Source organism: Salvelinus fontinalis, chromosome 28 (assembly GCF_029448725.1).
Source record: "Salvelinus fontinalis isolate EN_2023a chromosome 28, ASM2944872v1, whole genome shotgun sequence".
In the NCBI taxonomy this organism is placed as follows: Eukaryota; Metazoa; Chordata; class Actinopteri; order Salmoniformes; family Salmonidae; genus Salvelinus; species Salvelinus fontinalis.
In genome coordinates, this window is record NC_074692.1 from 42,760,743 (window position 1) to 42,782,106 (window position 21,364).

At 40.9% G+C, this 21,364-nt stretch overlaps 1 protein-coding gene across 2 annotated transcripts; it reads right to left on the bottom strand.

Moving 5' to 3' along the window:
* Positions 1 to 226: 226 nt before the first annotated feature.
* LOC129826750 (elongation of very long chain fatty acids protein 7-like) lies at positions 227 to 20,587 on the bottom strand. Of its 2 annotated transcripts, XM_055887796.1 has the most exons (8): positions 20,358 to 20,587; positions 5,531 to 5,619; positions 4,716 to 4,906; positions 3,271 to 3,351; positions 2,744 to 2,800; positions 2,438 to 2,543; positions 2,076 to 2,212; positions 227 to 1,908 (listed from the first exon to the last, which is right to left on the bottom strand). In XM_055887796.1, the coding sequence occupies exons 2-8, from the start codon at positions 5,592 to 5,594 to the stop codon at positions 1,636 to 1,638; spliced, it is 909 nt and encodes a 302-aa protein (XP_055743771.1). In that variant the 5' UTR covers positions 5,595 to 5,619; positions 20,358 to 20,587; the 3' UTR covers positions 227 to 1,635. The 2 variants fall into 2 exon arrangements, with proteins under 2 accessions (XP_055743771.1, XP_055743772.1); XM_055887797.1 differs by lacking the exon at positions 20,358 to 20,587 and having other exon boundaries at positions 5,259 to 5,616.
* Positions 20,588 to 21,364: the final 777 nt, after the last annotated feature.

A 21,364-nucleotide genomic window follows, 5' to 3' on the forward strand; every position in this document is an offset into this window, starting at 1 on the left:
AATGGCTGACGCGCCTTGGCATCTGGTGTGTCACATTGATAATGCTGACTTTTAAAAGGTCAAGATTCACCCATTTTAAAGAGTTCTTACTAATATCTGTGCCACTTAATAGATAATAAATTAATAGATGACAGTTAAATATGCTCAAGCAAAGCCTTGAAGGGAATTTCTATCCTTGCTAAGAATTAAGCCCCAGGAATAGAAAAATCACACAGGTGATGTATAATAACAGTATAAAGAGCATTTATTTTTATCATAAATACAAATATTACATTTACAAATGACTGTTTTTATACAGAATTAGTGGCATCATGTCTGGAGGACACTCATAACTACATCAAGGAGCTGGAGGGGCTCTGACAAAGGCACTGAACGGTACGTAACCCACGTGGGTAACATCAGCTAGATCGCTGTTGCTTATTGGACTCAGCCTGCACCCAAGGCACTGGGGTTTTACTACACCTGTGGAGGCCCATCCTACACTCAGCTAATGCTGTGTCCTCAATCACCAGGGGAGCACCAAATGTGAACACACTCATTGAGAAAGCCTACTTTAAACTGTCATAAGCATGGCATAAGAACTGAACTCAATTTGGAACAGAAGATTTAACAAATATGCACGTAGTGGTAAACAATGGCTACTGTTTCTCAAATATTGTGCCATGCTTGTGACAGAGCTTAAGCTCAGCTTGTGCTCTGCTCCGGATCCTGCAAGAACAGTACTATCTCTTTCCTATCTGGCTTCAAATTCACACCGTCATTTCTGTTGGACATAAATACAGTTTTAGGAGCAGGTTGGTGTTGAAGATTTCTCAGCACCAGTAGCGGCTGTGACTCAAACCAGAGAAGTGGGTGAGGAATTTACAAAAGAGGGGGTCACCACAAATATGCTCCACTCAGTATACATGTAAACATCAGTTCTTACTGGCACAATGGTTTTCCTCTACCCCTCCACCATTACAGGTGTACTATGGGTAGGGCCCAGAGTTTTTCCCAGCCATGAGACCAGACCCAGGAAATAATTCAGGCCCTAACTGGGAGATGGCCCACATACTCAGACAGACAAAATCGTCCTCAAGGCTAGACTCAATAACATAATACATAAATGTTTATAATTAAATGTACAAACAAATGTATAAAAAATACAGGTATTGAAAAATAAAAAACAGCTGAAAGCAAGGTCACAAAGCTGAATCCTGCAGCCAAAACTAGAAAGGTTCAGCACCAATTCTAAACAGCAGAGGAGAACAGGTCATAGGAAGTGTGGGTTATTCAGGCTGGTTTGACAGAACTAGACAAAGCTACTGAACGGTCTCACCATTGGCTAACCTACTAACACTTATCTAACATTCAAAATCTGTTTATTAAAAACACAGACTCACCCTGAACAGGAAAGGAAAGCACATGTATAAAAATAGTAAAGTACAGTAGAGCTTTGGGTCAAAGCTTTGAGATTGCCTTAGCAGAGAGAACAGAAGAGACCAGAAGGTCCAGAGGGTTGGGGTCAATTCTCTTTGAATTCAAAGGTGCACTGACTTTTATATTGGAAACCCATGTCTATTTTCAGTTGCTGAATAGGCTGATATTCAAATGCAATCAACCCCCAATCCTTAGCCTGATTTGCTGGACACCCTGTCACTCATTCTTGTCGTGATGGAAACCATTCCCGTTGGTTATTTCACTATTGTTTTGGCCGTTGGTTTTATTGTAGGGGTGGGCCCAAGTTTTGGCCTGAAGGACCTTGGGCAGCCTCTTGCCCTTGGTGTAGGCGTGGTACCAGAAGTTGAGGAAGAGGAGGAGAAAGACCAGGCCGTAGAGGCCTATTATGTAGATGAAGATGGGGAACTGGTAGGGACAGTCCATGAAGAAGTACTGCCAGATGTGGATGGTCACGATCACAAACTGGATCTGAGGACAGACAGGAAGGTTATATATTACTTGTTTTGAACATAAGGAGACCATCCCAAGAGGCCCAACAGAATAATATCCTTGTCCATAAAAACTTATGGGTGGCTCTCTCGTATTGGTTCAAATTCAATTCCCCCTCTAGTGTAGTAGTGAAGTGCAGTACGTACCAGCTGAATGGTGGTGAGATACTTCTTCCACCATAGGTACTTCTGGTAGGCGGAGCCCAGGGCAGACAGGCCGTAGTAGGAGTACATGATGACATGGACCACACAGTTCAACAGGGCATGGAACGTCCCCTGGCCACCTGGAGGACAACACCAGCAATTAGCAGTCATGATTTGTTGTTCTATAGAGCAGTGCTAACCCAGGTTTCCATGTTCCACTTCCTACAACAGCTCCTAAGGAAGATGACCTGCTGAATACTGACATTTTTCTGGGACAGTCCATCATTTTATACATCTGGTAGTATGCCCATTTGTAAGTAGTTTAATACAGTCATGGGAGTAACTCAAGTTCTTGTCTACTGTACCTGCAGCGAAGCGGACACCAAACCACCAGGTAAAGGGCATTATGGAGTGATGGTAGACATGGAGGAACGTAATCTGCCCGTTCTTCTTCCTCAGAACAAAAAAGATCTGACAGGAGGGAGAATTCAGCCATTTAACACGGAACAGAACAAGAGTGAAAATGACAGAAGGGGAAAGGGGATACCTAGTCAGTTGCACAACTGAATGCAGTCAACCAAAATGTGTCTTCTGCATTTAACCCAACCCCTCTGAACAAGCGAGACACGGATAGTCAGAAAGCTGTACTAAAAAAAAAAAAAAAAACTTACCGTATCCAACATCTCTATGAACTTTGAGAAGTAGTAGAGCCAACACGTCCCTGCCATCTAAGGAGTGAGAGAGAGGTTATTAGTGACAAGTATAATTACGTTACTTACAGATAAGCAAAACGTGTACCAGTCACAGCACTGAACTTTTAAAGTAAATAATATGATTTTCCTGTTTTAAATGCATTTACACAATATGAGGGTTGAATAATACTGTGAAAATGATAATGCCCTTTTAGTGTAAGAGCTGTTTGAAAAGACTGCCGGAATAGTCAGCCTGCTTTGGTAGGATGGTGGCGGCCTAACAGGCCTCACCACACAACTAATGATATTATGCAACACAGGAAACGTGGTGTGAATCACTCCTATGGAATGACCTGCTCTCAATGCTTCTTTGTTCCAACAGCTTGTTGGCATGCTAGAGTCAGTGGAGGATTCCACAGGTGAATGGGTGTTCATAAGAAGAGAGGAACAGCCAGTAGTAGTTCTCTGCCTGTCTGTTGCAGGTAGTCACATTCCACAGCTCTTACCCTCACTGCCTGCGGTGAGTCCGAGTAGTCCACTAGGTCACAGTGGAACGTATATCCCGTCCCCCAGCCCGACATCACATACTACAGGAAGAAGAGGCAATGAATTAAAAACATACTCCAAATCACAACACACTAGTTGTTGCATGGCTCTCCTTTATGCAAAGATTAGACATCAATAAAAATGTATCTTCTTCACACGTCAATAAAAATGTGTCTTCACACTGAAACTAAAGAAAGTAAGTATTACTAATGACACCCCCCTCCCCCACACACATTTCTTAATACCAAGTACACGTTGGTGTTTGGGTGACAACCATTAAACCTTGACAGTCTGACAAAAGAGTGGTACAAAAAAGAAATGTCACTATATGGCATGTGGATCATGACCTGCATTTCCTGCTCAAGACAGGTTCTGCACACCAGTCAACATAAAGGAATTTGGCCCAATACACAAGACAAAAAGGCATCCTTTCCTGTTTCCTTGAGGTAAATCACTGATCTGTGCCCCTACAATGAACTAGTGTCAATGGAAAACCCTCAATCAGCTTCTGTTTCATGTATGTGTTATATGAACCCAGAGGGTGGTGCAGTCTGCCCAACGCATCACCGGGGGCAAACTACCTGCCCTCCAGGACACCTACAGCACCCGATGTCACAGGAAGCCAAAAAGATCATCGAGGACAAGGACACCACCCGAGCCACTGCCTGTTCACCCCGCTATCATCCAGAAGGCGAGGTCAGTACAGGTGCATCAAAGCTGGGACAGAGAGACTGAAAACAGCTTCTAAGGCCATCAGACTGTTAATTAGCCATCACCAGCCGTCTTCTACCCGGTTACTTAACCTGCACCTTAGAGGCTGCTGTCCTACATAGACTTGAAATCCCTGGCCATTTTAATCATGTTTGCATACTGCTTTACTCATCTCATATGTATATACTGTATTTTAGTCAATGCCACTCCGACATTTCTCAATATATATATATATATATATATATATATATATATATATATATATATATCTCTTAATTCCATTATTTTCCTTTGTATTGTTGTATTGTATTGTTAGATACTACTGCACTGTTGGATCTAGGAACACAAGCATTTCGCTACACTCGCAATAACACCTGCTAAATATGTGTATGTGATTTGATTTTGAACCATTGTTATAAAAACTTCTCATGCAAATAAATAAGGCTCCGACTATTTTGCGATGAAGTTTGTTTTGCCGCTGACAATGTAATGATCAGAAGAAAGTAATTAAGTATGAAATTATGCATCATTGTGATCCTGAAGCATAGCCTTCTTCATATTAAACTTCTTCATATTAAACTTGAGAAATCCCAATTGCTTCATTTTTTTGCAGCTCGCCTCACAGACTGTCCTGCTTGACGAGGCAGTATAAAACACTACAGCCTGTCAGAAGTCCATTGAGAAAGAGACCCACCTCATAGCACATGTAGAGGGACAAGGCAACGACGCTGAAGTTGTAGATGATGAGAACTTCTTTGAGGTGGAAGGCCTTGCGTTTCTCCATGAGCCTGGGCCCCAGCCGCGTCACAAAGTAGATGTACGCCCCGATTACTATGGTCTGGGGGAGCGGCGATGACATGAGAAACCAGTCTTCTGTCCTGGGGTCTTGACAGCAGAGAAGGGTTGAGTGTATGATTCAATAAAATAAATCAATCAATACATCATGCCACCTAGCCAAGATATCAACTGAGATGCACCAACACTATGTTGAAGAGGGTAGGTTACAGTTGATTCTCATGGCTTGTAATGATGATCAGCGCTACTTCATGAACCCCAGAAGACCAACCTCGGCTAGATACACAGCCAATATCTGTCCACTTCCACCAAGGAACACATAGGAAAAGAATGTTGCATAATGCTTTCATTTGTTATCCTCTGTTTTCTACTGAAAACATATATTTTTGTATTTAACCTTTATTTAACTAGGCAAGTCAGTTAAGAACAATTTCTTACTTACAAGGACGGCCTACCCCGGCAAAACCCGGACGACGCTGGGCCAATTGTGCGCCGCCCTATGGGACTCCCAATCATGGCCGGATGTGATACAGCCTGGATTCCAACCAGGGACTGTAGTGACACCTCTTGCACTGAGATGCAGTGCCTCAGACCGCTGCGGCACTCAGGAGACCCATTTGCCTAAAACGTGTAGCCTAAAACCTATTTGCCTTTTTAATACCAAAACTCAATCTATTCATCATTGTTGGACAGCAGTTAGTGATGGATCCTCACCTGCATTTTTCATGAAGTTCTCATACCAGAGTCCGACCCTGGTCGTTAGATCCCTGAACTCCATGTCTCCCGGAGCTCCTTTAGCTGTCCTGGAGGAAACACACGGGTCATAGGTTAAAGGCCCAATGCAGCTGTTTTTTTAATCTCAATAATCAAATAATTTATGGCTAATAGAAAACACATTAAGGTAAACCGTTACCTTACGGTGTTTTCAATTAAAATAGTCAAAAATAAACTAAACTAAAATTGCTTCTTAGCAAAGGGCAATTTCTCAAGCAAGAATTGTTTTGCTTGGATTGTCTGGGAGTGGTTTGAGCTGGGAGGGCAAAACCAAAAATTAGCTGTTATTGGCTGAGGTCTGGATAATTCTTTATTATTGGTCTATTTACCGCCTGGTGTCAAGCAGGCAGGCCAAAACTCCATCCCACCAAACAGGCTGAAATTTCAGGCAGTCTTTTCAAACCGTTCTTACAATAAAAAGGCCAGAATTTTCACCATTTCACAGTATTATTCCAACCTTATATTGTGGAAATAGAGATAAAACACTGGGGGGGAAAAGGTAATACAGAGCTGCACGTTTTAGGCAGTCCTACAGGAGATTTCTTGATGGGATGATCCACATGAAGTAACATCCCTTAATCTCAATCTTACACCCTTTTCTTAAAGGGATACTTCAGGATTTTGGCACAGAGGCTTTTATCTACTTCCCCTGAGTCAGGTTAACTTGTGGATATCACTTGGAGATAGTTTTGCGAGCCAATGCTAACTAGCGTTAGCACAATGACTACAAGTCTATGGTATATGCTAGCAGATACCCATAGACTTCCAGTCATTGCGCTAATGCTAATCAGCAACTTCCTTCAAACTGCACGTATACATAAAAATTGTATCCACAAGTTCATCTGACTCTGGGGAAGTAAATTAAGGACCCGATTGCCAAAATCCAGAAGGATGCCTTTACACTGCCATCATGTCCTAGATAACCCATTTGCCTCTTATAAATATACATATTCAAATACGGTGACCCAAAGTGGACGGGTCATATAACACAATATACCAGCCATGCATGAAAGACTATTGTTGAAGTGAAAAGAATCCGATCAGCATTTCTCTGCTTCTGTCAGTAGCTCAGAGGGAGACTAGGGAAGGAGTGTTGATAGTACAATGGCCATCAGTCAGGGTTCCGCACACATAGGGCTCTGGTCAAAAGTAGTGCACTAAATAGGGAATAGGGTGCCATTTGGAAACACAGACATGGTCAGCATGCAGGGAGCAGCAAAACACTCATTGACTGGAGTGTGTGGCACACGTTCACATTGGGACAAAGTCAGTTTCACACACGCAAGCTTCATTCAATTAAGAGAATATAATAATTATGTTATACAACTTAGTTGAGTATCAGTATCACCCATGTATTCTACTCAACATTTTTCTCTTCTTATTTAAGATGGCCTGTTTTCTAAATATCATTATTTTTAACTTCAAATGGTAGATTTGCAGTGGAAGAATGTGCAAAATAGAAATAATGGGGTGCAAAGGAGCAAAATAAATAAATAGTAGGGGAAGAGGTAGTTGTTTGGGCTAAACTATAGATGGGCTATGTACAGGTGCAGTAATCTGTGAGCTGCTCTGACAGCTGGTATTATAAACTGGGTGGTTTGAGCCATGAATTCTGATTGGCTGAAGGCCATGGTATATCAGACCGTATACCACGGGTAAGACAAAACATCAAGTTATACTGCTCTAATTACGTTGGTAACCAATTTATAATAGCAATAAGGCTCCTTGGGGGTTTGTAGTATATGGCCAATATACCCCTCTGCGTTGTGCCTAAGAACAGCCCTTAGCCATGGTATATTGGCCATATACCACACCTCCTCTGGCCTTATTGCTCAAGTATACCATTCCCAAGACAACATACCTGTTGCTAGGCAGGAGGGAAGGATACACACATTAGATTTGAGTAATTTAGCAGTTGCTCTTATCCAGAGCGAGTTACAGAAGCAATTAGGGTTAAGTGCCTTGCTCTTGGGTACAGACAGATTTTTCACCTCTGGGATTCTTTTTGGCTACTTTTTAGTTACTGGCTCCTTGCTCTTAACCACTAAGCTACAGACAATAAAAGACCAAAACGGAATCATCAAATAAAATTATATTGGTTGAGTAAAAATATTTTGCAGATATTATGGCGGGTGTAGGGCTGGGCGGCATACCCTATTTAACTATACACACCGGTAATTATGCACAGACAGGTTTGTGTTTTTAACTTTACCTTCTATAACGGTATTTGAATGTTTGGTTTGTTAAATGTGATACGCCGTGTGTGACATCCATTTTTATAGTTTACTCCGCTACTTGAGTCATCCCACTCCATGCCGCTTTTCACATAGACCCAGTCCCACCCGTCACTCAAGGAGCGCATGTTGTTGTTGCTTGACCACGATACACTTTCGTTCAGTCTGCAAGGTTGTTTTTTTTCTTAACAACAAATCAATACAGCAAGTACATAAGGGAACACAAGTATATATAGATTATATTCAATGGACAATCGAGCTAGGGGGTACAATATCACATTACAATTACACAAGGACCTTAAGGGACACACTTACAATTCTAACAGCTTTTTTGTTAGTAGAGTATTTAATAGTCTTAATATACAGTTCAATTTCTTTTTGTAGGGTAAGAAAATTTGTTTTTTTTGTTAGTAAATTTACATTTGTGTATATGAAATTTGGCCAAAAGAATAATGAAATGAATTACATAATTAATGTTTCAGCTTATTTTTTATCGTATGTAAAGAATCCAAGCAGTACATCTCTCCACAATAGTGTAAAATCTTCATAAATGTGTTCAATTATAAATCTACTGATGTCTTGCCACATTTTTCTTATATGTATACAATGCCAAAAAAGATGCAACACTGTTTCTGGGTGGTCATTACAAAAGGAGCAATTTGAGTTGATGTTTTCCTTAAACTTCTTCATATAGTGGTTGGCAGGATAATATTTATGAATCATTTTAAAGGAAACTTCCTTAATTTTGTTGAGTAGGTATGTGTGTGGCAACATCCAAACTTTTTCCCAATATATATTATCAATAAATCCATTCCAATAAGGCATGACTTAAGGTATAGATAGATACAACATCCTGCTGAAACAAGGTTCGTATCGCTCTGTTGTTGAATGGACCAAAAGAGAAAAAAATCTTTCCTACTGATGAGTCAACAGGGTCAATAGAAGGTAGGCTCTGAGGGTCAGGTCTTGACACGTTCCTGAATAACAGAGCAACACCTGAGGGGATGGCGTCTAAAACAATTGCAAAATATTTAGGTGTTACAGGGATCTTGTAAAGTGATAAGAATTCCTTATAACTGAGTAAAAGACCCTCTGCATTTACCAGTTGGCTCACCAATAGGATATTTTTTTTGAAACCAATATTCTAAAAACAAAGAAGTATTTTTATACAATATATCCCGATTATTCCATATATAATATCTGTGTGGAGAAAGATTGTGTTTATAAATTAAGGACCATGACAAGAAAACCTTCCGATGAAAAGCAGAAAGTTTCACTGGAATTTTGTCAATATTATAAATTGCACAACAACATGAAGTTAAGGCCACCAAAAGTAGAGAAGACATGATGAGGAATACAATTCCAGATAGAAGTGGGTCTTCTTAGGAATTGTTTCATCCAATTGATCTTAAAGTATTATTTAAAGTAGTAAAGTCCAGAAAATTCAGTCAACCATTCTCATAAGTGTTCATTACAACAGTTTTCCTAATGTAATGGGTACGGTTTCTCCACAGAAAGTTGAAAAGCATCTGGTCTATCTCCTTGCTTATTTTACTGTCAAGATATAAAGATAGAGCGCCATATGTTAGTCTATGTCAGCCTTGGTTATTAGGACTCTACCATTTAAAGATAAGTCCCTCTGTAGCCATTGATTTAGCTTTTTCTGGGTATTTTTAGTAAGAGTGTTACAATTTAGTAAGCCTCTAAACTTCTGATCCTTTGTAATGGTTATGCCTAAATATGTAAGTTCTTCTTTTACTGGAATACCATAATATGAAGGTGTCACACAATCTTTGACAGCTATGAGTTCACATTTATTAATGTTAAGGTATAGACCAGACGCTTTGGAAAAGGATTGTATCACATTGATTGATATGGGAATTTGGTTAGCGTCTTTCAGAAAAAGTGTAGTATCATCAGCCAGCTGGCTTATTATAATTTCTTTACCAGCTATGGAAATACCTTGTACAGGACTATTTTTTAAAGAATTTGCAAGAAGTTGGGTGATTAATAAAAACAGATACAGGGAGATAGGACAACCTTGCCTAATTCCTCTCTTTAACTCAAATCTAGGTGAGGTGCCATATTTCAATTTGATAGAGCTGTTACCATTTGCGTAGAGAGTCTTAATAGCCTTACAGAAAGAATCTCCAAAGCCAAGTCTGCAAGGTAAATGCAGCACATGCAACCATCTTGATGACACCGATGTTTCCACTTTGATTTTAATATAAATCCCCAGCGTTCTACAACTACAATATTAGTTTGTGTTTCTTACATCTGTAAACAGCTAATTTGTATTTTCTTAGCAAGTTACGCTAAATCATGTTAGTCACTAATGCTAACGTTAATCGCTGACTAGCTAACTGGCTAATAAAAGTACTGAGTCAGAGCAAACGTAGCTAGCTAATACAGCCTGATACCAGTACTGGTGGAGGCTTAAATATGCATGTTGTTTGTGCAACAGTATCTTCTAAAACAAAGAGGAATAGGCGAAGCATGCATATGTTGGCTATATGAATAAAGATTTAATGTAGTCAAAGATTATAGGGTCCCCTAGGAAATCATGAACATCAATTTGGTTCCTACCCTGTCACAATAACTCGTCCATGGCATTTTCATGCCCATATCGTGGCAGTGTGGAAATGATCTCAAATGAGTGCAGGAAATGCAGAAATTTATGGAAATGGAGGAAATTATTTTAGGTTGAAATTGAATTGAACAGTATAAAACAATCAGAATGGAGAAAGTCCCATTGAAATAATTTAGAATATATGTGTTGCCACCCTAGGGTCACACGTATAACTTTTATTAAATCAAAAACATAAAATACTGTCAAACTTGAAAAATACCATACATGATATTTTGGCCAATATCGCCCAGCCCTACCTATCTCCCAGTGTAACGAAAAATGCTTATGTTCCTAGCTCCAACAGTGCAATAATACACACAAATGGTCTGTATAGACAGTATTGTAATAGAAAAAGGTGTATACAGCAGTAGTAATATAGGATGAGCCTTGACTAGAATACAGTATATACATATGAAGTGGGTAAATCAAGGATAGCTCCCTCCCTGTTGATGGGTAAGGATAAATGCCATGCATTTACAGAGAGAACAGCTACATGCGGCAAGCATTACTATCCTGTCATCTCTCTATTCAATAATACCACAGCCTGAAGACACAGAATGCCAAGCCATGGAACAAAGATGCATTGTATAACAATTAGGCCAACACTCAACACAACTGGATTGCTGTCTGACATGTACACCATGTCCAAGTCAGATTTCCTTTCAAACTGTCTACTGCATACTAAACCAGTAGATACCTAAGCCATCATGCCATACATCTCAAGCAGGAGAGGATGGTTAATTTTATAAACCATGAGATACAATGCTCTTTAAGATTCAGCATAACATGTAGGCCCAAGTAATGACTAGTACAACAAGCCTGCATTTAGACAACCTCATGAAGCGGTCAATTTAAAATTCCTAGAGGGTTAGGACTTTTTGAATAGGAACTTCAATTTTCTTGATATTCACTAGTATGGGAAATTCCTCCCAGGCCATTCAAATTAACGGAATAATTTAGTTAAAGGTCTGATTTGTGAGGGGCATCAATAAGAAAACACAAACTGAACCCATCACTGGGGACACCAAGAAACCTAACAATTCTAAAGATCCACACAATGCAAGTTCAAATCTGCCTGAAAACTACACATTGTCCTTTGGAAGTATTTGTCTTTAAAGTATTCCAAAATACCAACAAAAAAAACACCCAATACATTTACTGAATACAGTATTGTGCGCTGCATGCACAGAAGAGACTTATCTCCACCTCAAACGTGTAAATCAACATCACAGTATACAAGGTGGTTATGAAATCTAACAGACCCGTGTAAAGTTCCAGAGTATTGGATAGAAAGTGTTATCTGACAAAGCCTATCACGTGTTACTACCTTAAGATAAGAACGTAAGCTTTAACAATCAAATGCTGTCTGACTGGTTTAAGGGAACAGTATACAGTAAGAGGGGAAGGGAGCAGCTCCCATCTCAGCACAAACCTCAACCCTATCCAGGGCCTTCTCACCCAAGCAAGGGAATGCATGGAACATTCAAAACTACATTTCCCTATATTAAACATAGATCAGAGTACTAGTAAGTCTACAGGATATGCCTGAACTGGGTTTAAGTGTTCAAGCACCGAGTTGCCCTGTATAAAACTCAAATCATGAGTTGAGCCAAAGGAAAATATTGTTTATTTAACTAGGCAAGTCAGTTAAGAACAAATTCTTATTTACAATGATGGCCTACCAAAAGGCCTTCTAAGGGGACGGGGGCTGGGATTAAAAATTATATATATATATTTTTTTTTAACTACCGCAAACAATAGATCCAAATGCTGAACACATGTCATCATTACCTAATGGCAAAAGATCATAACAATCAAATAGACATGACAAAAAGTATGTGGACACCTTGTCAAACATCTCATTTCAAAATCATGGGCATTAATACGGAATTGGTCCCCCCTTTGCTGCCATTACACACACAACAACAAAAAGAAAAATCACATTTGCAAAGGTATTCAGACCCTTTACAGAAGCACCTTTGGCAGCGATTACAGCCTCAAATCTTCTTGAGGGGGAGTTTCTCCCATTATTCTCTGCGGATCCTCTCAAGCTCTGTCAGGTTGGATGGGGAGCATCGCCGCACAGCTATTTTCAGTTCTCTCCCGAGATGTTCGATAGGGTTCAAGTCTGGGCTCTGGCTGGGCCACTCAAGGACATTCAGAAATTCAACCCTAGCGTTGTCTTGGTTGTGTGGTTAGGGTTGTTGTCCTGTTGGAAGGTAAACGTTTGCCCCCAGTCGGAGGTCCTGAACACTCTGGAGCAAGGATCTCTCTGTACTTGACTCCATTCATCTTTCCCTCAATCCTGACTAGTCTCCCAGTCCCTGCCACTGAAAAACATCCCCACAGCATGATGCTGCTACCACCATGCTTCACCGTAGGGATGGTGCCTGGTTTCCTCAAGATGTGATGCTTGGCATTCAGGCTAAAGAGTTCCATCTTGGTTTCATTAGACCAGAGAATCTTGTTTCTCAGGGTCTGAGTGCTTTAGGTGACTTTTGGCAAACTCCAAGCGGGCTGTCATGTGCCTTTTACTGAGGAGTGGCTTCTGTGTGGCCACTCTACCATAAAGGCCTGATTGGTGGAGTACTGCAGAGATGGTTGTCCTTCCGGAAAGTTCTCCCATCTCCACTGAGGAGCGCTGTCAGATTTACCATTGAGTTCTTGGTCACCTCCCTGACCAAGGCCCTTTCTCCACCGATTGCTCAGTTTGGCCGGGTGGCCAGCTCTAGGACGAGTCTTGGTGGTTCCAAACTTTGTCCATTTAAGAATGATGGAGGCCACTGTGTTCTTGGGGACCTTCAATGCTGCAGAAATGTTTTGGTACCCTTCCTCAGATCTGTGTCTCAACACAATCCTGTCTCAGAGCTCTACAGACAATTCCTTTGACCTCATGGCTTGGTTTTTTCTCTGACATGCACTGTCAACTGTGTGAACTTATATAGGACAGGTGTGTGCCTTTCCAAATCATGTCCAACCAAATTGTAGAAACATCAAGGATTGATCAATGGAAACAGGATGCATCGGAGTGTAACAGGGTTGGTTATGTTTCCACTTGCCTCTAAAGAAATGTGTATTTGATGTTCAAGCATTCTTATTGGTTAGTTCAATTCTGATGACAATAAGGGGTGTTGTGATTGGCCCCACTTGCAGATAGGGGGAGATCGCGAACGTCAGGTCTTCCCAGTATGAAAATGTGATGCAAGGGGTAGGTCACGTTCTGAATACTGTTTTCTATTTTCTATTTTACAATGTGTACAAGTTTGCTGTACGTTACTGATTTTATACATGTGTGGGTATATGGTACCTGTTAGGGATTGAGGGGCTTTCTGGGATGTGCTTTGGCATATGATTGCTGTAAATAATTGTGTTAGCTAGCATACACCGATGTCATGGGCACATAAGCCACGGCTAACACAGTTGTCTTCATGCTACAGATTTTGTCATCGACAGCCATCAACACTGTTAAGCCCTGCACAACTAACGTGCTGTTTCCCATTTAACAACAGGTATTTATACATGTTATATTTTGTATTGTATTTTTGTATTTTGTTCGCCCAGTATGAAAATGTGATGCAAGGGATTTTGTCATCGACAGCCATCAACACTGTTAAGCCCTGCACAACTAACGTGCTGTTTCCCATTTAACAACAGCATCAATGTAACAGTATAACTTTAGACCGTCCCCTCGCCCCGACACGGGCGCGAACCAGGGACCCTCTGCACACATCGACAACAGTCACCCACGAAGCACGGTCGTTACCCATCGCTCCACAAAAGCCGCGGCCCTTGCAGAGCAAGGGGCAACACTACTTAAGTCTCAGAGCAAATGACGTAACTGATTGAAATGCTACTAGCGCGTACCCGCTAACTAGCTAGCCATTTCACATCCGTTACACTCACCCCCCTGTCAACCTCCTCCTTTTCCGCAGCAACCAGTGATCCGGGTCAACAGCATCAATGTAACAGTATAACTTTAAACTGTCCCCTCGCCCCGACCCGGGCGCGAACCAGGGACCCTCTGCACACATCGACAACGGTCGCCCACGAAGCAGCGTTACCCATCGCTCCACAAAAGCCACGGCTCTTGCAGAGCAAGGGGCAACACTACTTAAGTCTCAGAGCAAGTGACGTAACTGATTGAAATGCTACTAGCGCGTACCCGCTAACTAGCTAGCCATTTCACATCCGTTACAGGAGCACAACTTCAAGTCTCAAATCAAAGAGTTTGAATACTTATTTTTATAAATTTACAAACATTTCTAAAAGAAAAAACAGTTTTCACTTAGTCATTACGGTTTATTGTGTGTAGATTGAAAATGTTTTATTTAATCAGTTTTAGAATAAGGCTGTAACGTAACAAAATGTGGAAAAGTCAAGGGGTCTGAATACTTTCCAGATGCAGTGTAGTAGGTGATTACTTGAGATAATACACTACATGGATCTACACATGGCACTTTACAGGTCAGACCATGCAAGTTTCTCTTTTGACCAATAAGGCATGGTGTCTTGACAACACACAAGAGGATAGGACTCTAGTCGGAGTCATTCAAAACCTTGGTTGACATGGTGACCCCATTAGACACACGCTTTGACATGTTTGTTTCAGTTTATGCAACTCTGACACACCTTTCCTGTCTGACAGCTCCCACACTGATGAAGCCATCAAACATACCCAATTAAACTACAGTACTCCAAATTAGAGGTCGACCGATTAAATCGGAATGGCCGATTAATTAGGGCCGATTTCAAGTTCATAACAATCGGAAATCGGTATTTTTGGACACCTTTATTTAATCTTTATTTAACTAGGCAAGTAGAACACATTCTTATTTTCAATGACAGCCTAGGAACGGTGGGTTAACTGCCTCGTTCAGGGGCAGAAAGACATTTTTACTTTGTCAGCTCGGGGGATTCAATCTTGCAACCTTACAGTTAACTAGTCCAACGCTCTAACCACCTGATTACATTGCACTCCACGAGGAGCCTGCTTGTTACGCGAATGCAGTAGAAGCCAAGGTAAGTTGCTAGCTAGCATTAAACTTATCTTATAAAAAACAATCAATCAATCAATCATAATCACTAGTTAACTACACATGGTTGATGTCCTGCGTTACATATAATCGATGCGGTGCGTATCGTTGCTCCAATGTGTACCTAACCATAAACATTAATGCCTTTCTTAAAATCGAAACACAGAAGTATATATTTTTAAACCTGCATATTTAGCTAAAAGAAATCCAGGTTAGCAGGCAATATTAACCAGGTAAAATTGTGTCACTTCTCTTGCGTTCATTCCACGCAGAGTCAGTGTATATGCAACAGTTTGGGCCACCTAATTTGCCAGAATTCTACGTAATTATGACATAACATTGAAGGTTGTGCAATGTAACAAGAATATTTAGACTTATGGATGCCACCCGTTCGATAAAATACGGAACGGTTCCGTATTTCACTGAAAGAATAAACGTCTTGTTTTCGAGATGATAGTTTCCGGATTCAACCATATTAATGACCTAAGGCTCGTATTTGTGTGTTATTATGTTATAACCAAGTCTATGATTTGATAGAGCAGTCTGACTGAGCAGTGGTAGGCAGCAGCAGACTCATAAGCATTCATTCAAACAGCACTTTCCTGCATTTTGCCAGAAGCTCTATTCGCTGCGCTTCATGCCTATCAACTCCCGAGATTAGGCTGGTGTAACCAATGTGAAATTGGCTAGCTAGTTAGCGGGGTGCGCGCTAATAGCGTTTCAAACGTCACTCGCTCTGAGACTTGGAGTAGTTATTCCCCTTGCTCTGCATGAGTAACGCTGCTTCGAGGGTGGCTGTTGTTGTTGTGTTCCTGGTTCGAGCCCAGGTAGGAGCGAGGAGAGGGATGGAAGCTATACTGTTACACTGGCAATACTAAAGTGCCTATAAGAACATCCAATTGAACTGACCCGGCTATAACTCTGGGGAGATAAGATAGAAAAGGGAGACAGGGATTTCCCGTATCTGGGGGGGACTGGAACTGTCAGCTGAGTGGTAATAAACTGTGGTGAGACTCCAGGAGAAAAAGAGAGAATCCAAATATTAGTGTGTATGTATGTGCGTAGGTTAAGAGAATATTATAAAAGGAACGTTTTTGTATATGCACAGCAGCGCTCTCGTAAATAAACTTTGCTGACTATTGTAGACTGGCCTCTGTTACATTTCAATAAGAACCTTACAAATTCTTAGTGACAGAGTAGTTTAATTGAAGTTCAGTTTATGAACATTGAGAACAAAATTCTCTTAACATTTACATTTTACATTTTTTACATTTTAGTCATTTAGCAGACGCTCTTATCCAGAGCGACTTACAGTAGAGTGCATACACTTTATTACATTTTTACATACTGAGACAAGGATATCCCTACCGGCCAAACCCTCCCTAACCCGGACGACGCTATGCCAATTGTGCGTCGCCCCACGGACCTCCCGGTTGCGGCCGGCTGCGACAGAGCCTGGGCGCGAACCCAGCCCAGCCTGGGCGCGAACCCAGAGACTCTGGTGGCGCAGCTAGCACTGCGATGCAGTGCCCAAGACCACTGCACCACCCGGGAGGCGAGAAATAGAGAAATAGTCCTATAATTCCTATAATAACAACCTAAAACTTCTTACCTGGGAATATTGAAGACCCATGTTAAAAGGAACCACCAGCTTTCATATGTTCTCATGTTCTGAGCAAGGAACTTAAACGTTAGCTTTCTTACATGGCACATATTGCACTTTTACTTTCTTCTCCAACACTTTGTTTTTGCATTATTTAAACCAAATTGAACATGTTTAATAATTTATTTGAGGCTAAATTGATTTTATTGATGTATTATATTAAGTTAAAATAAGTGTTCATTCAGTATTGTTGTAATTGTCAGTATTACAAATAAAAAAAATAAAAAAAATCGTCCGATTAATCGGTATCGGCTTTTTTTGGTACTCCAATAGTCGGCTTTGGTATCAGCATTGAAAAATCATAATCGGTCGACCTCTACTCCAAATACACAAATGACTACGTCATTGCCGAAGAACACCAGAGGAAACACCTTGATTTCTACTAAGGGAAGAAGTTGAAGACTACTCAGAACAGATTTACCATGAGTGAGAAATCTGACTACAGTTTAAATACAGGACTGGGTTGGTGAAAGGAGGAACCCTTACTTTCAACTCTCCAGACATGTAAAATAAGTGATTACCTCAAGGGTGAATGCATTTTTTAAGTATTCCAATGGGCCCAGAACACCCCATCAATCAGGCTACACAGAAAGGATTTAAGTCAGTCATCCCGGTAGTAACTAATCAGTCAAGACTCATTGCACATCACCCCCCTACTTGTTCTTCTCAGCTCAACTCAGAAATAGTTGCTTTATGCGTGCTGTACGTTACAACATGACACATCACGATGTAACAGAGGGTCAGTTTTTTCAACTTTTCTCCAATACTATAGAGCCATTACCATGTCGATCAACGCTTGAATAGAAACGTAGTTCACACCCCAGATTTTGAAGTCAACACAGTCGCTACAGTCCCATTAGTTTTCTTTGCAGCCTCGTTTAAATGTCGCGGTTGCGCACATTTGTAAGGAATGGGGTGAGTTTACGTTAGATGTTGGAACATTTATGTGGGGACTTGCTTCCCTTCAGCCACAAGAGCATTAGTAAGGTGGGGCATTGATGTTGGGCGATTAGGGCTGACTCGCAGTCTGCGTTCCAATTAATCCCAAAGGTGTTCGATGTGGTTAAGGTCAGGGCTCTGTGCAGGCCAGTCAAGTTCTTCCACACCAATCTCGACAAACAATTTCTGTATCTCGCGTTGTGCATAGTCATGCTGAAACAGGTAAGGGCCTTCCCCAAACTGTTGCCACAAAGTTGGAAGCAAGGAATCGTCTAGAATGTCATTGTATGCTGTAGCGTTAAGATTTCCCTTTACTGGAACTAGGGGTCCTAGCCCAAACCATGAAGAAAAGCCCCAGACCATTATTCCTCCTCTACCAATCTTTACAGTTAGCACTATACATTGGGACAGGTAGCAATCTCCTGGCATCCGCTAAACCCAGATTTGTCTGTCAGACTGCCAGAGGGTGAAGCGCGATTCATCATTCCAGAGAAAGCATTTCCACTGCTCCTGAGTCTAATGGTGGCAAGCTTTACACCACTCTACCCAACGCTTGGCATTGCGCATGGTGATCTTAGGTTTGTGTGGCTGCTCGTCCATGGAAACCCATTTCATGAAGCTCCAGGCCAACATTTATTGTGCTGACGTTACGTCCAGAGGCAGTTTGGAACTAGTTAGTGTTACAACCGAGCGATTCAGTACTTGGCGGTCCCGTTCTGTGAGCTTGTGTGGCCTACCACTTCATGGCCGAGCCGTTGTTGCTTCTAGACATTTCCACTTCACAATAACAGCACTGACAGTTGACTGGGGCAGCTCTAGCAGGGCAGACATTTGACGAACTGACTTGTTGGAAAGGTGGCATGCTATGACGGTACCATGTTGAGTCACTGAGGTCTTCAGTACGGGCCATTCTACTGCCAATGTCTGTCTATGGTGATTGCATGGCTGTGGGCTAGATTTAATATACCTGTCAGCATGGGTGTGGTTGAATTAGCCAAATCCACTAATTTGAAGGTGTGCCCACATACTTTTGGCCATGCTGTATCCAGACACTCCGTGGTATATCGGCTAGTTGGAGAATCACAGTACTTGGTGACATCTTGGGGTCACCGAGTTTGTTAATCCATAATTAGATGCCACCTGCCAATAGGCTCTTTGGAAGGGTTGCCAGAAAAAAAAACTTTATTGAGAGGAACCAACAAAGGTAAACACCTGTAGCTTGTTAAACAGTATTGGCACTTAGACTGGAACCAGGCCCTATGGACATAATTTTATGAGACGAAAATAAAAGGTATTTTTTAGGGTAATCTAATCCATAAACACAGACTGAAGGATATCAATAATCTGGGAAGATTCTGTATGGAGGAATGGTATTATATACGACCCACCCAAAGTTCTCCAATATCATAACATATAGAAAAAGGGTCAGTGCCATTTTCCTTGCAAGGAGAGGGTGCACAAAATATTGAAAAAAACTGGGGTACAAAGAATTGACACATCTTTTTGGGAGAAAAGTGTTTTACGTAAATATCTTTCTGAACAATTGTATTAGTATATCTAAAATAATGATTATCATTGTTTGGAGAATACAATATAGATCAGTATTTTTATTATAGGCCTAGTCTTTCTAGACAAGAAATTCGCAGCTAGACAGCAAGGTAAAACTAACAGCATGCGCAACACCTGAATTATAAAATTGACCTGAAGGCTCAAGGAGAAAATACCAATAAAACCATCGCTGATCATTTGGAATATTGCCACAACGTTTATCAAACTCCTAATTTCCCACAGCAATGGGTTGTGATGAATTATGCGCCACACTCTCGACATTACATATCAAATAAATTAGGGAAGCAAGATTACAAAAGTATTTAATAAAATAATGTTTCCTCCCTTATCGCCGCCCCTGAAGACCAGGTTATTTTCAACAGCCGATTCAAAGGCACGAGACCTGATAAAAACCGGAATCTTTCAGGGCTGCAGCAGCACAGACCAGGCATCGTAACAGGTGCAAAGATGGATGCCGCATAACACGGACTTCAAGCAAATCCCTTCAACCTCAGTTTACACTTAAGAGAAAATGCCGGACAATGTGACAAAAGCAACAACAACAAAAAATAAGTGTGAGGCGTTTAGCCTACTGTATATAGCCTACGTTAATATGACACTTTCATTCTGCTGAGACTGCGAGGCTGAAGTTATTAGTCAGTGTATGAATAATGTAGCAACACAATATGGTATAGGCTACCGTAACATAATAATCACAAACCTCCAATATTGTGAGAGAAGTATCCTACTCGGTCTTGTGTTACTACTCCGGCTCCGCTGTAAGCAATTGACGACAGGTGTGTCAAATGTAATTTTCAGGGAGTCGCTTCCCTACTGTGCAACTGCCGTCCAATGAGTGAGTTATATTAACTTGAAGCGCGGGGCACAGGTCTATGGCCCTTGACGTGAACGGGCAAAATCGGTGAGGGAGGAGGGCCGCTCGGTCATGTTGTCAAGATGGCAGCGTAGTACATATCGTCCAGAAAAATAAAACATATATTTTCTAATTCGTTTTCATTGGGAGGCAGATAAAGCGTGTTCATCAAAAGCAATCACTTTTATAGATACAGATATATACATACACACACACACACACACATATACATTTAAAAATATATATATTTCCTTTATTACCCTACAACGCCTCCCCCAATTGGAGCAAACTAGTGAACAACAACACGTAGGCCTGTATTTCCAGTTTATACATACATTTTATGGACACAGTCTATTTTACAATTTTTTTTATTTTTTATTATTTTGTTTAACTCTTGTCCTTCCTCTACCCTCAACCTCTCCCATATATTTATGATGTCCATCCGATTTGATTTCCATTTGCCACATCTTTCAAACTGTACTCTTTCTAAAAAGTTCCTAACCTATATACGTTTTACAGGCACCGTATGTTTTATATTAGTCTCAACCTTCAGCTCCATCAACCCCTCCATTTATCTCTCAACACCATCCATATTGGATTTCTATTTGCCATACATTTTTCAACTGTGCTGTTTCGCAAAAGCTCTGAACCTTTCCATTCTCATTGTTAATAAAGATTGTAAATTGAAAATAAACATTTTTGCTAAAAGTATTATTTTATTATTGATCGATTGACTATGACTTTTCAGATCGCCTAGTAATGCTATCTGCAGGGTTAGCGCCAGGTAAATATTGCAATTCTTCAGCCCTTCCTGGACTTGTAACCAAAAAACAAGCTACATAAGGACAGTACCA

Coding starts and splice junctions, on each gene's coding strand:
- LOC129826750 (XM_055887796.1), bottom strand. CDS start 5,594: ATGGAGTTCAGGGATCTAACGACCAGGGTCGGACTCTGGTATGAGAAC. Junction 3,352..4,715: donor CCCTCTACATGTGCTATGAG/GTGGGTCTCTTT, acceptor TTCTTCCTGTAG/TATGTGATGTCGGGCTGGGG. Junction 2,544..2,743: donor TCATAGAGATGTTGGATACG/GTAAGTTTTTTT, acceptor CCCTCCTGTCAG/ATCTTTTTTGTTCTGAGGAA.